Source organism: Eptesicus fuscus, chromosome 24 (genome assembly GCF_027574615.1).
Source record: "Eptesicus fuscus isolate TK198812 chromosome 24, DD_ASM_mEF_20220401, whole genome shotgun sequence".
Classification (NCBI taxonomy): domain Eukaryota; kingdom Metazoa; phylum Chordata; class Mammalia; order Chiroptera; family Vespertilionidae; genus Eptesicus; species Eptesicus fuscus.
In genome coordinates, this window is record NC_072496.1 from 8,095,253 (window position 1) to 8,115,765 (window position 20,513).

At 37.5% G+C, this 20,513-nt stretch overlaps 1 protein-coding gene across 3 annotated transcripts in view; it reads right to left on the reverse strand.

Annotated features, from left to right (window-relative positions):
• Nucleotides 1-20,513, reverse strand: part of MARK1 (microtubule affinity regulating kinase 1) — a 53,763-nt gene that overhangs the window by 22,678 nt on the left and 10,572 nt on the right. For all 3 annotated transcript variants that reach the window (XM_008149813.3, XM_008149812.3, XM_028158045.2), the window contains exons 2-5: nt 6,766-6,969; nt 5,525-5,578; nt 4,236-4,284; nt 2,852-2,917 (exon numbers count right to left, since the gene is read on the reverse strand). In XM_008149813.3, the coding sequence (XP_008148035.1) occupies nt 2,852-2,917; nt 4,236-4,284; nt 5,525-5,578; nt 6,766-6,969 (373 nt within the window). The remainder of the gene's footprint in view (nt 1-2,851; nt 2,918-4,235; nt 4,285-5,524; nt 5,579-6,765; nt 6,970-20,513) is intronic.

The following is a 20,513-nucleotide window of genomic DNA, read 5'->3' on the forward strand; positions in this document are numbered from 1 at the left end:
TAAAATAAAAACCTCAATCTTTAGTTACAATATTAAAAATAAAATATCTCTGTATAAGAAGAAATTATTTTTGTGTCCTTTTAATTATAATCGATACCATATAGATATACATGCAAAAAAACTCACACAATGGCTTAAAGAGTTCTTGTAAAGTTCAGCAAAGTGGTTAAAACTCAGCCTTTAGAATCAGACCAATTTTGGTATGAATCCTGGTTTAGCCCCAAAGTAGCTATTGGGTGACTTCATTAAGACCCAGTTTCTATCTATTGCCTATCTCAGATGGCTTCTGTGAGGATTAAATGAAATAATGCATGTGCTTAGCACAGTGACTGGCATACAGTAAGCACTCAATAAATTATAGGTTTGTATCTAGGTATACAGATATATTACATATACAGGTATATGCAATATCAATCCTGGGATGTAAGTAAAATATTAAAAATCAAATATGTAATGGTGTATGGCAGATGAATCTAAGTCATCTACAATGTCAGGCAGCATTATTACTTAAATGATTAAATGGGATGATGAAAACAGAGAAATGAATGGATGCTCTAGTTGACCCATCATAGGAGGTAATTCTAGATTCATGAGTTGAGGCTGGGAAAGATACACACACGAGTTCAAACATTGGGACTACTCTTAGTTCTGCCTGGAATACCCAGGCTCCAAATGTTGGCATGACTCAGTCCTTCACTTATTATGTTGTTTGTTTATGGTTTGCTTCCCCAACTAGAATGTAATCTTCTTGAGGGCACGTGCCGAAGCACCCAGAATACTACCTAATATGCAGTAAACATTTAATCAATATTGTTTGTGTGAGGGAAAGAAGGAATAAACACACCACTGCAGAGCAGCACTGACACCTACTTTTAACAGGCTCTTTTGGACCAAATCATAAAGAAATTTTTACGTCCCATCAGGGAACCAAAATCAACTGATCTACTCGTGGCCAAGCTGTCTGACCCCACTCTTCTTATCCATGTTAGATTTCTCTGTGCATGTCAGACTCAATCCTAAAATATCTGGACATTTCAGCGGAAAATATGAAGAGTTGTATTTTCCAGAGGAGCTTTGCCATTTATAGATCAAAAGGGCAAGAAAAGGATTCTAGATTTACTGCCAGAACCATGATGGTTTTGTTACAAGATTGCTGACTGGCAAGACCAAAGAAAATGGAGCCCTAGGAATCAGAACTGAATGAGGGACCACCAGGTTGGGGCTGAACTCCAGTACATCATCTCTATACCACACCACCCCTCCAACTGTGCTCTCCATCACCCCAGCCATCGGTCCCCTTCATTAGCACCAATAGAGAGTTGACTGTACTTACCATTCAATGTTAAAACAGTATATATATATATATATATATATATATATATATATATATATATTATATTATACTGTTTAAAACAGAATGATGTCCACAGATTTTTAGCAGTCTATAATTTCTCCTATCAAAGCATGTCTAGCCCCTATTTTTAGACTTAAGATGACTAGAATGAAAAAAAAAAAAAGTTTAACAACTAAAAATAATGCTCAGGGTTCCCACGCTGACAAAATGTTATACAAATCTAACTAAAGGATGGAAAAATAGAGTAATAGTTCACTATGTGTTTTTTATAGGTTTGTTAATTTTATTGTAGACCTTCACTTTATGCAAATTTGCATGGCAGAATAATGGTTTAAAATAAAAAAATAATAAAACATTAATAACATCGGTTTTCAGGTTAAGTAAAAAAATCTACACTGAAATATCTTCAGGATGGAAAAAAAAGCTTTGTAAACAACCAAATCTATTAAAACTTTCAATCTCCATAAAAAACTGAAAATACAATTAAAATATATTTAATATTTGCAGTAATTTTTTTGAACTCTAAGGTACAGTATAAAAATAAGTAATTTAGATGTTTTATAAACTAGAATTAATTCTCTTTATCCTAGCTACATAAAATCTGAATCACCAGGAAAATCTATGTACTTTATCAGCTAAAAGGACTCAACACTGGTTTTCTATTGATTAGCAAAAGAGTTAATTAGCTAAAGTGCTTTAAATACTTAGAGTTGCCTTCCCTTTTCTTCAATTTTCTGAGCTCTTAAAACCTTCAAGTATTCCTTTCCTACTTATTGAATGATTTACTCCATACACCTTAAACCTATTTCTGAAAACGTTGAGTCCTACGCCTAACGGAACTGTGCTTTTCAGCCAGAGTATCTCTCACTTGAGGGAAAGGCAGGCGAAAATAGTTTTCTATATATATCAGTGTTTAAAAATCATTCCTATTTTTGACACTATGTAGTCAAAATACACTTTACATTCTACTACAAATGCATCTTACTATTTCCCTGTCAATTCAACCGTTCAGCTTTTAGAATATTTAGATCAATACTTGTTTAAATTCAAACATTTTATGGATTATCTTGAAAATGTACCTATACTGAGGATCTTTCATATATGAACAATCAGAGAAATAAACATTTGGCCTAGAATATTCTTTTGCCATAGTCTTTATTAAATACATTCTGAATTTGAGATTTCTATCTTCTAGTCATCAGAATAATATGACATGTAATACTACTATTTAGATAAGAGAATCAAACTATTCATAGATAACAATGCTAATTTAGAGTTTTAAAAATGTACCTAAGTAATTTTAAAATGAGCCCCAAATCCTACTTTTAAATGTAGGGTCAATAGGTCTTGAAAGCAAACACTGAATTTTCCTTAAGGTATCATGTAAAGGCATTTTAATAAAACTGTAAGTTCATTAACAACAATGAAGACATAATCTTGAGGTGTGGACAACCCTATGTCTCACCAAAGAGAACTTTTCAAGCCCCACATCCTTACCCCCACTTGCGTATTCCATGACTAGATAGAGGGTCTTCTCTGTTTCAATAACTTCAAACAATTTTACTGAAAAAGAAATTAGAAATATACCTCTGTAATTGTTAGCATATATTGGTTATATTTAAAAAAAACAAAACATGTTTTAATTGATTTCAGAGAGAGTAAGGGAGGAGAGAGAGAAACATCGATGAGAGAGAAACATCAATCAGCTGCCTCTTGCACACCCCTACTGGGGATTGAACCCGCAATATTAACTGAGAATCAAACCAGCTACCTCCTGGTTCATGGGTCTATGCTCATCCACTGAGCCACAATGGCGTGGCTGGGTATGTTTCAATAAAATGTAAGGTAACACTAAGCCAGTGGAAAATCTGAATATTTATTAAAGAATATTAATTACAATTTTAAATTTTAAAATTCTCTTAAGGATTATTACTATTGTGGAAGAACAGTACTTACCATAAAGTGATTGGGAACTAACTGCTAGATCAAAAAAAAGTTAAGTTTCTGGCATTAAAGAACCATTACCTTTTCTAATCAGAATAAGGTAATGAAAGGCAAAATCTTAAAATCATAATAAAAAATTTTTTACAATAATAAATTTTAACTAAAGCTTTAAAAGATACTATGTTATAATGGGCCTATCATAAAACATTAAATAATCTTTAGTACAGAAACAAGAAAAATTCTATAAATATGTGATACTATAAAAGTTTATGGTTAAAAAACTACTAAATTATCAGATTTATGTAGTTGAAATTATACACCACAAATAATCATATGAATATTTCTAATAAACGTAAAACTTTTAAATGTGCAAGAAACAAGTTTTAAAAACAGATTAAAAAAAGAATTGCTTTCTACTTCTTAAAATCTAATAACTTCATGTAATACATGCAAGCAATACACTTATTTGTAAATATAGGGGAAACCCAGAATTTATGGAAATAAATCCACTAAAATTGAAATCAGCTCTAGTTTTTAATTCAAATTAATTATTTTGCCTATAAACTATGAGAAAACTATAATGCATATTATCAAATTATCTGGAATTTATTTTTTATAAATATCTAAATGGCATGCAATCTCTCTTTAGAGAGACTGAGTACAGAGATACAAAAAAACATGTACTGTATATGGATCAACTCCAAGTCATATCCCTCATTTTAGGGGAAAGCAGAAGACAGCAAGGTAGTAACAAGCAGTAGCCTTCAGCTAACTTCTTTATAATCTATTTTTACCCAAAGTATCACTTTCTCAGGTCACGCTCAGGTTTCTAGTTATCACCTTTCTTCTATTTCTATAAAACATCCTTAAAATTATATCTTTTCAAATACACTCAAATGAAAGAAAACACTTCATTATTCATGTATAAATTTCATACCTATGTTAGGGTGATTCAATATCTTCATTATTCGTACTTCTCGAAACAACTGTCAAAGAAAACAGGTAGACACACTCCTGTTAGAAAAGAACTCTCAAGCGGAGAATCAGAGAAACTCATCTGCTTACAACACACCACAGGATCCTGGTAATGAACTAAGAAACCATTTGTTACTCATCCCATCTCTAACTCTGCTGAGACTTGGTTTCCAGGACAATTTTTATTTATTTTTTTAATCCTTACCCAAAGTATTTCTTCCATTGATTTTTAGAGAGAGTGGGAGGGTGGGGATGAGACACAGAGAAAGAGAAACATCTATGTGAGAGAGACACATTAATTGATTGCCTCCCGCATGTGCTCCGACCAGGGCTGGGGATTGAACCTGCAATCCAGGTACATGCCCTTGACCAGGAATCTAACCTGGGACCCTTCAGTGCATGGGCCAATGCTCTATCCATTGAGCAACACCAGTCAGGGCACAGATCCAAATTTTTAATTTAATGTTAGAATCAGCAGGTGTAATTAAATACACCATATTAAACATTTCTTATAAGATTCTCTCTGTTTTAGGAATCCAAAGTTATTTATGTAACATTTACTAGTACATATATGACTGTGATCCCTATATATTCAAATAAAAATCACAACGGATATTATCACTATACAAAATGAATATATATATGGCAGAAATGTTAAAATATCTGCTTCATTTTTAAAGTACACATTTTAAAATGTGCATCTGAGCAAGTTTTCCCACATAAGCAAGTAATAAAGCAACATGAAACAGCTACCAGGTTTAAAGGGCAATCCCCATCCTAACTGCTTTTAATTTCTCCCCCCACCCCCGTTTTCTTATATTTCCACTTTTTGAAGAAATATTCGCATCTTTTCCTGTAAGTTAGCAGAAACACTAGTTCTTGTAGAAGAAGGAAGAAAAGCAAGTGAAGCTATAAAAGGAAACCCACTTATGGAGAATATTAACTCATCCATAGATGTTTAATGAAGCAGAATCCTGAATACTTCAAATATTTTAAACCAAGTTTTATTCTACTAAATTAAATAAATTACTTCCTTTCATATGGTACATGCATTTGAGTAGTAGATATTTTTCAAACAACTACTTCAAAAATATTATTTAAATATAAATATGTTTTACATCATGTCTTTTCTTCATAGATTGATGAAATGCAATATTTCACCTAGTTGAAAATTTAGGATACCTGGCTTTACAGAACTCATATATTAATTAGGAAACTCACATTATAATTACTATTAAAATAATTACAGACCTTTTGTAGACTGGTAGGATTTAGCTGAGTTTTATCTATTATTTTCACAGCAACCTAAAAAAGAGAATCATTAAAGTGTATTTGAGGATACATATTTTAATGAATAAAATCTTAGAAAGAAAACATCTGTTCTTTCATTTCTAACTAGAAATAATTTAGTGTTCACATAATTGGATGGCAAAGTTTTGATAATTTGGCAGCCTTAGAATATATACCATTGACCCACATCTTTAACCCATTTGATTCTGAGTCAATGAAATTACACTTGTGTTATTACTTCCAAGTTTCCTCTTTAAAAATAAAAATCATCTACATCTTAATCTTTTACTCATGATCTTGGTGAGTTACAAATATCAGAGGGGAGGGGCTTATAAACTTTCAGTAACTTAAGTATTACGTGAATAAAATGACGAGGTGGGTAGAGAAAGTGGCCACCCAAGCTTAGTTATAGCAGACCAGCGAAGTGGATCTGAATGTCCTCTAAGTCTCTGCCTAATGTACACTGTTCTTGAACAGCTTATGGGGTCAGAATGGACAGGGAGGACTAAATTCAACTGGAAGTGACAATAATATTAGGCATAGAGCAAAATGAAAACTTATCAAAAGCATTTTATGACTGAGATTTCTCACAATGTCCTAATTGGATCCAGTAAATATTATGGTATATAGAATGTTAGATATTTAACTATTTTCAATCTTTAACATAGAAATTACTAAAGACATTAATATTAACAATAATTATTAAATATATATTTTTCTATATAAATACACATAATTTAAAGCACATGGGATTTTAGAAACCCAATTTTCTTATAAAACATCTGTATAACAACACTTGTTTAATGTGGTCTCTAAGTAGATAAAAATGAGTGAGTTACTTTCTACACATTTATACCTAATGTTTAATAAAAGACTTTATCCTACCCTGTTCCTAAGGTTGGGTAGCAATCTGAAGTATTTACAGAAACCACTAATGAAAGACAGAAGTCTGAGAAAAGCTCATTTGCATCAGACTCCATCTCTGAGATGCTAAAATGTAGGTATGTTTCTTTTCTAAACATTCAAGGTCAACTTAGCATGCAATGATACAGCTCTATTCAGCGCATTCCATTCACACACATCCCATATCGAAACTGTCATGAATTCCCAGCATCAGCTCTTGGGAACGCTTTCCAACAAGACTTTGGAGAGGTAAATGTTCTAATCTAAGTAAATATTCAAAAGGCATCTTAAAAACTTACCTCTCTCCCAGTTAGAACATGCCTTGCCAATTTCACTTTGGCAAAGTTCCCCTTCCCTATTGTTTTTTGTAAACGGTAATTCCCAATGTGAGGCTGTTCGTCTGTTGCGGACGTAATGGAGTTTCTACACCGAGGAATGTTCTGTCTGCTACTCGATTTGGTAGGCTGGATGTGTGGTTCAGTATATCCATCCACAGATGTATGCTAAGAAAAAGGTTACAAGATGTCAATGTTAATTCAATTATAAAAGAGCAGTTTAAAATACTATAAATAATTTTCATTAATGACTCATCTTCAATGAAAATACATCGCACTACACAATTTTAAAGTTTGGGTTCTATTTATAATTTCTATTGCACTTGAGCTCCTTTTGCCAGAGGGAATATAACTATTTAAAATGAAATGTTCTGCACAGCTTCAGGCATATGCTTATGATTTAAAAATACAAATGGTTAGGTAGATAGGAGCCCCACAGCCATTACTCCTCTAAGAGTGTTATTTGTTTAGTTGAAATGACATCATAGTCTAGAACTGCTTTATTAAAATGTCTTTAATGCCAAGACAAACAACCTCATGAGCATGGTTCTATTTCTCGAAACCTGTCATGTTCACACTTTCATTTGCTGGGTGTAGAACTCAGCCAACTGACTGATCAGCTCCGGACTTCTGGTATACCTCTAATCAATTCTTGCCCGATCCCCTTCTCAGCTACTGAAAGCCCTGCTTGCCTCCAGGACCTAGTATCCACTGCATTCATCCTCAGTGCTGTTCTTGAGGCAAAGATGTCACCTTGTCTCACACTAGCCTACAACTGCAATGACGAGCAGACCTTGCTCACCTGAAGTTCTGCACGTGAGGGTCCAGGTAGAGCTGCCTAACAGACCCTTTTTCACCAGCTCTGATTGTTCCTGCCCTTGTCTAGTTTTGTCTACATTCCTACATATATAAAACTCCTAGCTGTTTTTGTGAAAACATTGAATCACAAATAAACGCAACATCGTTTCCCCATTAGCTTCTTAAAAATAGCTGAAGACGAGCAGGACAAGTTAGCAAAAGAAGAGGATATCTTTTATTTGTAAAGTAAGTCAGACTTACGTTGTCCTACCTACGTGATGAAAACTTGTCTAAAATTTTTTGATCAGAAATGTCTTAAAGGCAACCTTAAAGATGACTCCATTTGCTGGTCTCATGCAAAGCCTGACTCAAGGTTAGTCATTTTTATCTGTTACTACTTCCTGATTTTTAAAACACTCGGCTCAAGATTAAATAAGGTATACAACCAGAAGGCCAAGTTAACTCTTAAAAAAAAAAAAAACCCCACACAAAACAATTTATCATCTCAATTTGAAAAACAGAGTAGCACTGAGTGATAAGTCATAAAAACAGAAACAAGAAGAGAATATCCTATCAACACTCATTCAACATTATTAATGTGCTAGATAGACCAGCCATGCTTTTTAAGATTTATATATATATATCATCTTTTCACCACTGGCATAAATATAAGCCTAGAAAATGCAAGTAAATCAATATAATCTCTTGGAAGCACTACTTGAGTTTAACAGAGTTACAAGAGAGAGGAAACATCCTCAATAATCAATTACACTTGGAAAGAATCCTTTGGTGAACTCTTAACTCATCCTTTCAAATTCAGCTTAGACATTACAGCCCAGGAAAAGCCATCCATCATATCAGAGCTTCTGTTCCTCTCTCAACTAAGCTGGGTTCAGTACCCATTTTTGGTCTTTCTATAGTTACTTCTGGCAATTCATAGCCCCCAATTATTAAATTAATTGTTATTAAAATAACCTATGCACATGGTCAAAAATGTCCAGTAACTCTAATAGGCTACTATCAAAAGCTATCAGTCTCCTGTACCACCCTTCGAGACCTCACGCCTGCTCTCCAGAGCCTTTTCCTTTAGCCTTCTCTTCTCGTATATGATAATTCTTGGTTCATCGGTCTTAGACATGCTCTCAATTTCCTACTATGGCTAATTATGATCTTTTAAGCCCCCAGCCCCGCTTCTCATCTTCCTAATGTAATATAACCAAATTTTCAGTTAAAAACTATTGTGTTTATGTAATTATGACTTATAAATACTAACTCACTGAAAGCCAAGTAGCATAGTATGATGCTTCTATTAAACTTTCTATTTGTCAACTTCATTGGGGTATAAATAACACACAATGAAATTCACCAAATTTCTATATACAAGATGAGCCGTGACAAATGTATAAAGTCATGAAACATGACCACATTGTAAATGTGCAAAACATTTCATCATGTCAAAAAGTTCCCTGTGCCCCATTGCTATCAATGCTCCCCGCTCTGATACCATACTTTTGCTTTTCTAGAACATTAGGTGAATAGATCACACCACAAAGAGTTGAACCTGTTACATTCACTGTAATTCCTGGCATGCTTACTTATATCTGCATATTGTTTTGTGTTTTCTCTTTTCCTTAGTTTTTCTATATTCATTAGATTTCCTTTTTTCTTTTTTTCTCCTCTACTGTATTGGGAGCTCTACCTCCAGTGTCTACTCTATTGGTATTTATTTTAAAATTTTAAGGGTAAAAGTCAAGGTGAGGTGGGTTGGGGAAATGTGGGAAATGAGGCAGGGAGGGCAGATAATGCCCCAGAGAAGTGTGACTTCAACTAAGAGGCACCCCAGTGAGACATGGATGCAGCTGGGGGAGGTTACTGTCTGTTTGCTTGTTTTGAGATGGGAGAGACTTGAGCATGTTGAAATCCCGAGGGAAGGATCCAGTGGAGAGAGAGAAGCAGCTGAGACAAGAGAGGGAAAAGATAAGTCAAGTTCCTGGGAAGGTGAAAGTGAGAAGAGGCAGAGCACAGATGGAGCGATGGCCCTTCTGCAGGAAGAAAGACATCTCTTCTCCCGTAACAAGCAGAAAGGAAGAGAAATCAGGTCTAGATGTAGAAAAGTACCAACACTTGATAGTAGGAAGTTGAGGGAGTTCCGATCTGATGGCTCTTAACTTTCTCTGTGTGGTTGGAGGTAAGGTCACCTCCTAAGAGTGAAGGAAGACTACAGGTTTGCAGAGTAGAAGAGATTTGGAAGAATTTCTGCAGAGGAAAAGCGCATTAATCAAAGAAGCCTCGTAGGGCAGCTGGGCAGTACTGATGGTCTAGTTGACATTGATGACCACAAATTTATTGTGGCACTAATCTGTCCAGTTGTACCATTTTCTTCAGCAACACTCAGAAGTCCACGGCCAGGGCGAAGGAAGCAGATATATGAGTTCATCCTGGTCTGGGGTTTGCCAAACAGGCACCAACAAAGAGAATGGGGCAAGACGAGTTAGGTTATTGGCGAGTTATTGAAATGATGGGTTATGAAATGTAAACCGGGTAGTGAAAGAAATGAAGACAAAAAAGTGTTGATGGATAGAGAGAAGTAGAGGCCAATATGCTGGAGGGCCTATAGGTTTAAAGGTTCATAGTCACAGAATAATCATTGCAATGAAATCAGAGAATGATCACAGCAAGACAAGCTAAGACAGCGAGGTACCTGGCCCAATACTTGTAGTCAGAGATATGGGTGATTGGATTAATGATTCCCGATGCTACCAGCATAGGATGCTCTGTTACTACCACCAAGAATTGTTCTGCATTTTTAATCAGATTTGTAAAACATGCCTATTCTATTTTTTAAAATGTTTTAAAGAATAGCATTAAACCACATAGCCACATGATTGGAAATTATTTTAATTATAATTTTCACTGGTTACATTATTCACCATAGTTTCCTACATCGCTGCATTTACCTCTTTTAGATTCACTTTTTCTAGTTTGAGAAATTTTTTCAGGTAGGTGTGTGGTATAGGTGATATACTTCCTAAAGCATTGCAACTAATTTTTCTTTAACATCACAGAAAAACAATAATTCACTTGGATCCAGAACAAGGACAAAGGAGCATTTTCCCACTTATTTCTGGATTTGTTCCAGATGGTTGAATTTTTTAGAATCATGACGTAGTGGAAACCAGAAAATCACCACAATTAAATTGTGACTCATGCATGACAAAACAATAAAAGAGAGAGGGAATTTTGTAGAATTTCCAGGAGGCAAAATTTTTACAGAAGTTTATCTAAGGAATAGACCCAACTACAAAGGAGAATTAGTGTTAGGTCAATATCCATGTTGTTAATATCTCATATCAATGGGGAAATAATAAATTATTCAACAAATGGTTTTGTAATAACTAGAAAAATATTGAGTTGGATCTCTAGATTACTATATTAGTCCTTACATCAAAATTAATTCTCAAATAGTTAAGGATATTAATATAAAAAAAATACAAAAACTAAGAAGCCATAAAAGCATGCACTAGAAAAATAAATGACAGGGTAGCAGCTATTTTTATAGTCTCAGCATGGGAAATACCACTTCAACAAGTCAAGACTATGGACCAGTTTACCCAAGCAAGTGCTAAAATAAAGTTCTGTGGTTATTCTTATCGGGATATCGGTGGCTCCCACAGGGACCTCACTATTGTGGCATCATCTAAAATCAGGTGTCAGCTGCCTAGAGACATCACAGGTTCCAAGTGACGGTCACTGCTAAGAAAACTGGTCATCCATGCGACAGTGAGAACGCATTGGAAAAATTTCTGATGGATGCAATTTAAATGTACTAAATTTCCCCTTAAATTATATTCATTTTTCATACCTATCACTCCATTCTGAATGCAAGAGCCGGTGCAAACAATGCCTCACTGAGATAGGAAAGCAGAAAGTACACTTGGGTTTTTACATCCTTTTGCATAAAAATAGGTAGCTTTGTACTGTCCTAAATTATAAACAGAATTTGCCTCTCTCAAAAATAAAATAAAATAAAAATGAGAAAAAGGAGACAATCTCATCTTCTAACGAAGAGAATGAAAATGAAATTATGTTGGACAATTTCCTCTTTGGAATTTGAATAAACTCTCTTAGGTGAAAAAATATTATTTCAGGAGTAAGATGAAACCACTACTACACTTCAACATGACATTGTTTAGTTTAACAAATAATCATTGAGAACTGACAACTGCTGAGGAATAAGCATGATTGCAAGAAATGACCCTAACTATGAAAGGTTAGAGAGAAAAACGAATATAAACAGTTTTGACACGAAATGGTAATTGATGACAGGTGTACACAGGTGCTATTTTTCTGTCAGCTGGACCTGTTTCCCAACATTAGACACTTACTCTCGGGAACCCTGAGTTGTAATTCTGTAGATCTTTTACCCACCTTGTACCATATGGGACCTCTCTGGGTAACATTTATAGGAAACAAATTGCATATACATCTGGTCTTTACCTTTCTGGCAATGATCCCTATAATTAAGTAATCAACTGTCTGTCTCCAGGGGGTAGAAAAAGTGCTGATTTGCTTGTTTCACACTCAGCAAAACACATTCTACAAGATAGACGCCTGGCCTGTCACAGGCTCTCACGTGTGGAATGAATGAGTAAATGTTATACCGACCAATGAATGGACACCCTTGATTCAGTCTGTCTCTGATACTCATCAGGTAAGACACAGCCTTGAGTTAAATATAGTCTCACCCCAAGCCACAGAAAGTTGTTACAAATCGAACAATCATAAAACAGAAAAACTCTAAAGTATTTGTATTAAATGAAAGTCATAGAGAACAGAGAGAAATTAAATCCACAGGCTATTTAAAAGCCATTTAATGCAATGGTTTCTACTTTGTCCTTCCCCAAACTAATGTTTTTAATAAATAAGCATGTGATGCATTTTAACTTGGCAACCTTTCTTTTCTCTACTTCTGTCCTCCTAATAGGAGTGCTGACTTACAATGAAATGGCCAAAAGGAAGACAGCACACTGAAGGAGGGCATTTGGTATCAACAAGGTTATCTATGTTTTAACGCAAAAAAAATAAAATTTAAAAAAATGGCTGCGTTCAAATAAAACCTTTCCATTGAAAATATGATTACTCATTTCCACAGACGTTAGCCTCATGATTAAGAGAAATGGGTCTGGAGTCAGGCTGCCTGCTTAAATACTGGCATTGCAACTAATTAGACATGTGACCTTGGGCGGGTTATTGAACTTGGTACTCCTAGGTTACCACAGTTTTTGTTGATAATTGTATCACCAAAAGGCAAGCCTCGTTACTGCCCAGGTTCTCAAGTAAGCAAGGCAGGTGTTTCTGAAATATTCCCAAATAAATGGAAGGTTAAAAGGTCCTCAGAAACTAAGGAGAATATATTTGGAGTGTGTGTGCATGTACAGCATGCACACACACATGTTATACATATGTTAACATATACATATGTATACATATGTTAGGATGATTGTCAAGTGTTCTCCTCCTCTTAAAAGGCCCTCTTTTTATTTGGAGACCATGTCCTACATGCTTGTGGTTAAGCTGCCCCTTCTTTTAAGTAATTACATTGCTAGCTGATGGTGAGTTTTTCCCCATTTACCTGGCAAAAAGTTAACAATTTCATCCCATTTTAGAAAAGTTTTTAGTTTTATTTGTTTATTTATTCATTTACTTTTTACAAATTTTACCCATGAAACTCTGAAATCCAGAACATCTAGAAGCAAACAGAACACAACTACCAGCTGCCTGGCCAAACCCCAAACGGAGAATACTTGATCTTTCATTCATTAACATACTGTCTCTTCATTCACCCATGCCCAATTTTCATTAACCATTGTCCAGATTAATCCAGTGGGTCTTAATTATAACTGAGACAATATTATCAACATTTTCCTGACCATGTGCTTGGGAATGGTATGGACCTTTGCAGAAAATGTTTATGTCTTGTCATGCAAGGATGTAAACAACCTATGATTATACTGTGCTCTTGATTTCGTTCTTTGTGACTTTTTTACTTTCACGTATTTTCTCTAAGTAAGTTTTGTCACAGAGTAGCTGAAATCATTTAGAGCAATTTCATGCAATTAACTCTTGTCCCCAATATCTTGTAGTAGAATAGTGAAAGCCTCCTAACACCTCAAATCCTCCTATCCACTGACCCTTCCCCATTCTCACTATCATTCATTCCTGTCATGTTATCACTTATCTCCTTACTCAGGTGATATGCCATGATCCTTTACTATAACCACTCCCATGCAAACATCCTTCACTCTTTCATATTTGTTTGGCAAACCCTCACCATTGTGAAACTCAGTCACGCTCCTCCTCCACTGGAGTTAGGTTTTATTAGTTTTTATATGAGCTGAGAAACCCTTTCTTTTAAAGGAGAGTTTAATCCTCTTATATTTATTTCATGATTATTTTACCTATTTTTTTTTTTCCTTTCCTTCTCCTTCACTGAATTTGCTTTACTTTAATTTTCTTCCCCACTCCATGCTGATATACATTCTGTTTCTTTTGGTTAAATTCTCAACAGCATACTATGCCTTAAATTTAAAAATAATCCATTTTCCATCCTCCTCCCCATAACCCAAGACCTCAGTTTTGGCTCCAATGTTTCTTCTGCCATTTTCCATGTTATTCTTAACCAGCATTTGTATTTACTTTCCCCCCAACATCCTAAAAATAAGCAACTGCTCTTTTTTTGTTGCTTTTACAGTCAGTGTTTATTTTACCAACCTGAAATTTCTTTGCTTGTGACGTCTTGCGTCCAATTACTTTCTTCTAGATTCTATGTCTTTCTTCATAAATTGCATTACTTGGTAGTTCAAGAAATAAGAAAATGCAGGCAGAAAAAGCTCAATCTTCATTCATCTGAAAATACTTTTTTTGTCCTTTACTCTTAAAGGATTGCTTCATTTAGAAGAGGATTTGAGGTTGACAGTTATATTCTCTCACAGTCTGTAAGGCATTATCCCAGTGTTTAATATACTTCTTATTGCTGAGGAGAACTCTACTGTTCACCTTACTGTTGATACTTTGGAAATCATGTTTCTGTCCCTCTTTCTTCAGTGCCACCCCAGAATGGAACCATCGGGTCCGCAAAATATGTTGGTCCCACCCAAAAGTGGACGTGGTAGGACTAGGGTTGGCACTGAAGGAAGAGTGACAGAGAGAAAATTCCCCAGTGGGTGGAACTTTCAGCAGTGCACCTGGCTGTTTACTTTGCCTAGAAAGAGAAAGAGTGTGAAGTATGGAACTAGAGATTCACAGACGTGCTCGAGGCTTGGCAGAATGATCAAGGACTTAGAAGGAACATGATTTGGAAATGAATACCATGCTAGAAATACGTGAGCAGATCTCCCTGAATGAACACAGCACACGGTGACCGTTGTGTCCCGTGTGAATGCTAGCCACTGAGACCTCATGCTGTAGATGCCAGTCAGCTTCCTTCTCCAGCCACGCGTCTTCCCGGCAACATGGACCAGGGCTAAGCTGCCACATGCACAGAATAATACTGAGCTCCCCAAATGACACCACAATTCCTAGGAGGCGGGGGTGAGGTTGGCCAATTACCTGGTGGCAGGTTGATCATATTGGACTACTTTCATTCTAAGAGGGGCCGGGCTCTGATCTCACTGGAATAAACACTTGCTGGATTTGCCTTCCCTAGCCATAAAACTTATGCCGAAACCTCCACGGGGAGACTTACAGGATACATTTTCACCACCATGGCATCCCGCACAGCACGGCTTCTAAGAAAGGAACTGACTTTAAAGCAAATGAAGCTGGCAATGGCTCGTGCTTGAAGAATCCACCGGTCTTCTATTCCCCAATACCCCGGGGCAGCTGGCTTGATACACCAGTGGAATGGCTTTTTAAGGATTCTGTTATGACACCAGCTGGGTGACAGCACCTTGCAGAGCTGGGTAAGGTCTTCCAGGAAGCAATATGCACTCTGAAGCAGTGACTAATCGATGGTGCTGTTTCTCCCATGGCCAGGACACACAGATCCGGGAATCAAGAGAGAGAAAGAGGAGTGGCTCCTCTCCCTGTTACCCTTGGTGATCCACCAGGGATGTTTTTCTTTCTGGTCTCTGCACCTCTGGGTTCCGCTGGCACCAAAGTCTCAGCACCTGAGGGAGGAATGCTTCCACCAGGTGTCACAGCAATGTGCCATTAAATTGCAAACCCAGATTGCTTCACAATGAATCACTGGGCAAAGAAGGGGGTCATTATACTGGCTAGGGTGACTGATCCTGACCATCAAGGGGAAACTGGGTTGCTATTACGTAACGGCTTATGGAGAAGTATGTCTAAATACAGGGATCCTCTGGGGGCACCTCTAATGGCTCCCGTGTCCTGAGGTTAGTCAATGGAAAATTACAATCAGCCAATACAGGCAAGACCTCTGATGGCCCAGACTCTTCGGGAATGAAGGTTGGGGTCACCTCACCAGGTGAGGAATGATAATCAGCTGAAGAGGAAGACTATTTCCTGATGAGCAACTGAATTTTCTCATCATCTTCGTTTGGATTCCTGGTTTCTTTGGTACCATTACTGAACACCTACTATTGCAAAGTACATAATATACATACACCTACTAACTGAAAACTGACAACCTCTCAGCCAGGTTTGTATTAAACTCATTTTATAGGTAAGGAAAGATGCCTAAAGCTATGCACCTTATAAATTGCTAAAGCTGGGAATAAACTAACCCCAGGGATGTCTTGTCACAAAGTAAGAACTATACAACACCACTGACATGTATGTCCATTCCCACTGAGAAAGAACATGGATGTCACCGAACAACCATCATCCTTGGCCTCTTATCCTTGTTCACCAAGTCACCTGCAGATCACTCGGCCTCCCACTTGGCTTGCTTACACTTGATGCAGCCAATCAGAAAGTACACTTTCCATTGTAGATTTAATACAATTTTTGCATGAAAATTAAACACAATTTTTGCCATTAGTTTTGGCATGAAAAGGAATATAAACCTATGACTTAAAACACAGAAAAAATGTAAATATATTTTTTTATTGACTTCAGAGAGAGGAGGAAAAGGGAGAGAGAGATAGAAACATCAAAGATGAGAGAGAGTTATTGACTGGCTGCCTCCGGCATGCCCCCTACTGGAGATCGAGCCTGCAACCCGGGCATGGGCCCTGATTGGGAATGGAACTGTGACCTTCTGTTTCATGGATTGAAGCTCAACCACTGAACCACACCAGTCAGGCCAGAAATTTTAAAAATTAAAATTGTGTATAATTCAGTGACATAAAACATTGGCATATTTACTTCCTTTACTTAAGTGTAATAATAATAATAGTAATAATAATAGCAGCAGCTACCACTTATAGAGCGTCTATAGGTGCCAAGCGTTGTTCTATGGGTATCACGTGTTGAATCATTTAAACCTGACAAGCACCCTGCAAGGTGAGCATAGCTGTTATTCCTTTTTACAGATAAAGAACCTGAGGCATAAAGAAATTATGCGGCTTCCCAAGGTCAAAGAGCTCATAAATGGCAGAGCTGGGATTTGAACCCCGAGTCTCACTCCAGAGCATGTGCCTTAACCAAGAAGTTCTACAGACTCTGTCTCTGAGTTGGAGTGTACAAAGGGCAATTATTCTCTTCAGGAGGAAGAAAGAGAGTGGCTGAGCCTGTGTTTTATTTTTAGAGGCACTCCTCCCTAAAATACTCTCCTCTGCACCCAAAAAAAATCCTCCGGGAGCTCATTCACTACTGCTTGCCAGAGATAGCAACCGAGTCCCCAGGGGACAGGAGAAAACATTGGCTTAAATTATATCTAAAAATATGGTATTAGGTTCTTTTAGAAACTTCCTAGTCCTTTCACTCCCACAAGTACAAAACCCTTACAGCAAACTCATGCCAAAAATTACAATGTATGTTTGTTCTTTAAATCATTAGATTCTATTTAATTTAACACTCTTGCAGGCAAAGCTCCATTCTAGGACCTTCAGTTCAGATATAGTGAGTAAATCCAACAAAATCCAGTAAACATTCCCTAATATAAGCTAATAACCGTATCAACTTAAATGTCAATATATGTTCTAAATAAATATTTTGAAGTACAGTAAACTTTTAACTAATGATTTTAACTTGTGACCATGAATACAGAAGATTGGGGGGTAATCTCTCTTCAAAACACCTAATAAATTCATCAAAAAAAAACTGGGGGGTGGGGGAGGAAACCCCACCAGAATTTAAAAAGCAAATATTGTATCTGCATAGCACCACCTCGGATTCTTAAAATATGTCAGCGTTGTCCAGAGAATGAGTGAATCGTAATTGCATATATTTACTCAACACCCACCAGGTATCTCCTATGTGCACAGCACTGTGCTCAAGTTCGGAGGGCGGGTGTATTTTACTGACATATTCTTGCTGTTTTTAACGCAATACAGCAGGCAACCCAGAACACTTTTGCAAGCCAACCATGCTGGGCAGCCCTGCCCTGCTTGACTGAGAGGCGAGTCGGCTGTAAGGTTCTTGGTCTCAGGAGGTGCAGCATTACCTGTGGGGCAGGTTTAAGAAAATGACAGTACAGTTTAAAAGTACTGTCACCAAGTGCACACGAGGTGGAATCAGCAGCGGGATAAAGATTCAATTTCGGCGAAACAGAGATGAGCGAAGACTCCCCTTGGTCCTGGAGAGGAAGGTAGACGAGAAAAGCGCAGATAATCAACCTACCTCCTACCAATCTTCTCCATTCAAGGCTTTTATCCCTTTGGCATGTCCTTTGGGTACTAGTAGTTAAGAATTCACTAGAAAGTCAATCCCCCAGGTTTAAACAAGTGGCCACTGTACATGATTGATTTCCCTCTAGCTTTTGGTAGTCCAGCAGTCAACAGAAGGAATCTAGAGTGGCCAGAAGGATCAATGGCATGACTTAGCAATGCTATTCAGCCGATCAATAATTTCTATAGAGGAAAATATGCCAGACAGTTTATAAGTACCAAAATGAGATGCACCAGTAAGTGCTGAAAGGAAGAATGGTTAAATGACCTACCCAAGATAAAGTAGCTAGTTACTCAGCAGCTAAATAATCCACCCCCCTCCCCCACTCCCTTAGGACAACTGTATTCACCACCGATTAAAATCACAGACACACCACACACAAATAATAAATTAAAATCACAAAGACAGGATGCCATAAAAAATAATAAATTACCAGTCCTAGCATTTGTTAAATCCTGTCTTAACACCTTTAAATCACCCTATTCTTCTGCCCTAGGTCGAAAGAGACTCTCATTTCTGATCTATGAATACTTTTTAAAAAAATATATTTTATTGATTTTTTTACAGAGAGGAAGAGAGAGGGATAGAGAGTTAGAAACAACGATGAGAGAGAAACATCAATCAGCTGCCTCTTGCACACCCCCTACTGGGGATGTGCCCGCAACCAAGATACATGCCCTTGACCGGAATCGAACCCAGGACCCTTCAGTCCCCAGGCCGATGCTCTATCCACTGAGCCAAACCGGTTTCGGCTACGAATACTTTTATGGTTACTAGGGGTTGCTCTAAATTCACTCTCAATCCACAGTGAAATGTGTATGGAATTTCATTCCGAAATGTGAATCTTAAGAGGCGTTCAAGAAGTAATTATTCTCTGACACTTGTTAAAATGGTAAGGAAGACTTGACCCGAGATCACGGCAACTCGGTCTGATGATAGGGGAGAGAGGTCAGTTCTGAATACAGCAATGACAGCTGGGGATTTATAACCAAGGGGCAGAATAAGGGGGTCAGTGAGTGGAAAATTACTAAAAGCAGACATCAAGGGTAGGGGGATTCTGGCTAAACCAGCCCAACAGGATTCTTGCTGAAGGCAGGTCAAGAACTTAGACATCAAAGGTAGGGGATGAGGAACTTGATTAGATACTCAGGGTGGTCAGATATCAAGGGTGGGTGATTCTCATAAAGTAGCTTCCACAGAATTCCTTGCTTAGATTGGGTGTGCAGGCCCTGCAGGGACAGGACAGAAGCTAAGGCCAAGGTCAAAGCCTAGTTAGGAAAACTCAAAGGAGCCAACCTGAAGTTTGGTCAAGGAGAAAGTTTTTATCACCAGCACTGGCATCTGCCCCCTACCTTTCCCTTCTCCCAATACCCCCAAATAAACTGTTTTTATAAATACTATATCAGAAGCTCTTTCCATGAAAAAGCAGACCACTAAATTCAAAAACTTGAGTGTTTCTAAAACATGCAGGCACGCACAGGATACAAATCTAATCATCTGACCCTCTACTTAAATTGTCCAGTGGTGACCTCTGTCTCCAGGACCAGCTCTTGGTAAGACCTGCAGGGTTCTGCCTGTCCTCCTGCCTGGTCCTCTAGCTAATTCCTGCCCACCCCCCAACAGGCTACTGCTCCCCTCCTCTCAACTTCACGCCTAGGGCCTGTGTTCACCTTGCTCCTTCAAACAAACACTCTCTTCTTTCCACCAACTCAGTTTTCCACAAAGCTGCTTAGCAAAGGAGGACTGGTGTTTGGAGCCTAGTTCAAAGGCCATGAACTTGCTTGAGCACTCCGCCTCCCCCTTCTGCCTTTCTTCTGTGTCCTGCGCTCTCAGATGACAAGGAGCTGTAACTTTCTCCCCCACCCATTTGTCTCAGTGTCTACCTCCCTCTTCAGGCCCGAGTCCCTCCTGAGCAGGGCACAGGTTTCGTTTGCCTTTGGAGCTCTCGCGTCTCCAATTGAGACGAAACCAAAAGAAGAGGAAACAAAAGCAAACCCTCTTTTGAAACCGTGAAAGCAGCACTGTTGATCCCCAAAAGACAGGCACTCACGCTTTACAGATTTAAAGTAAACCTGTCACTATATCCTTCCCAGGGAGTTCCATTCAAACTTTGCACT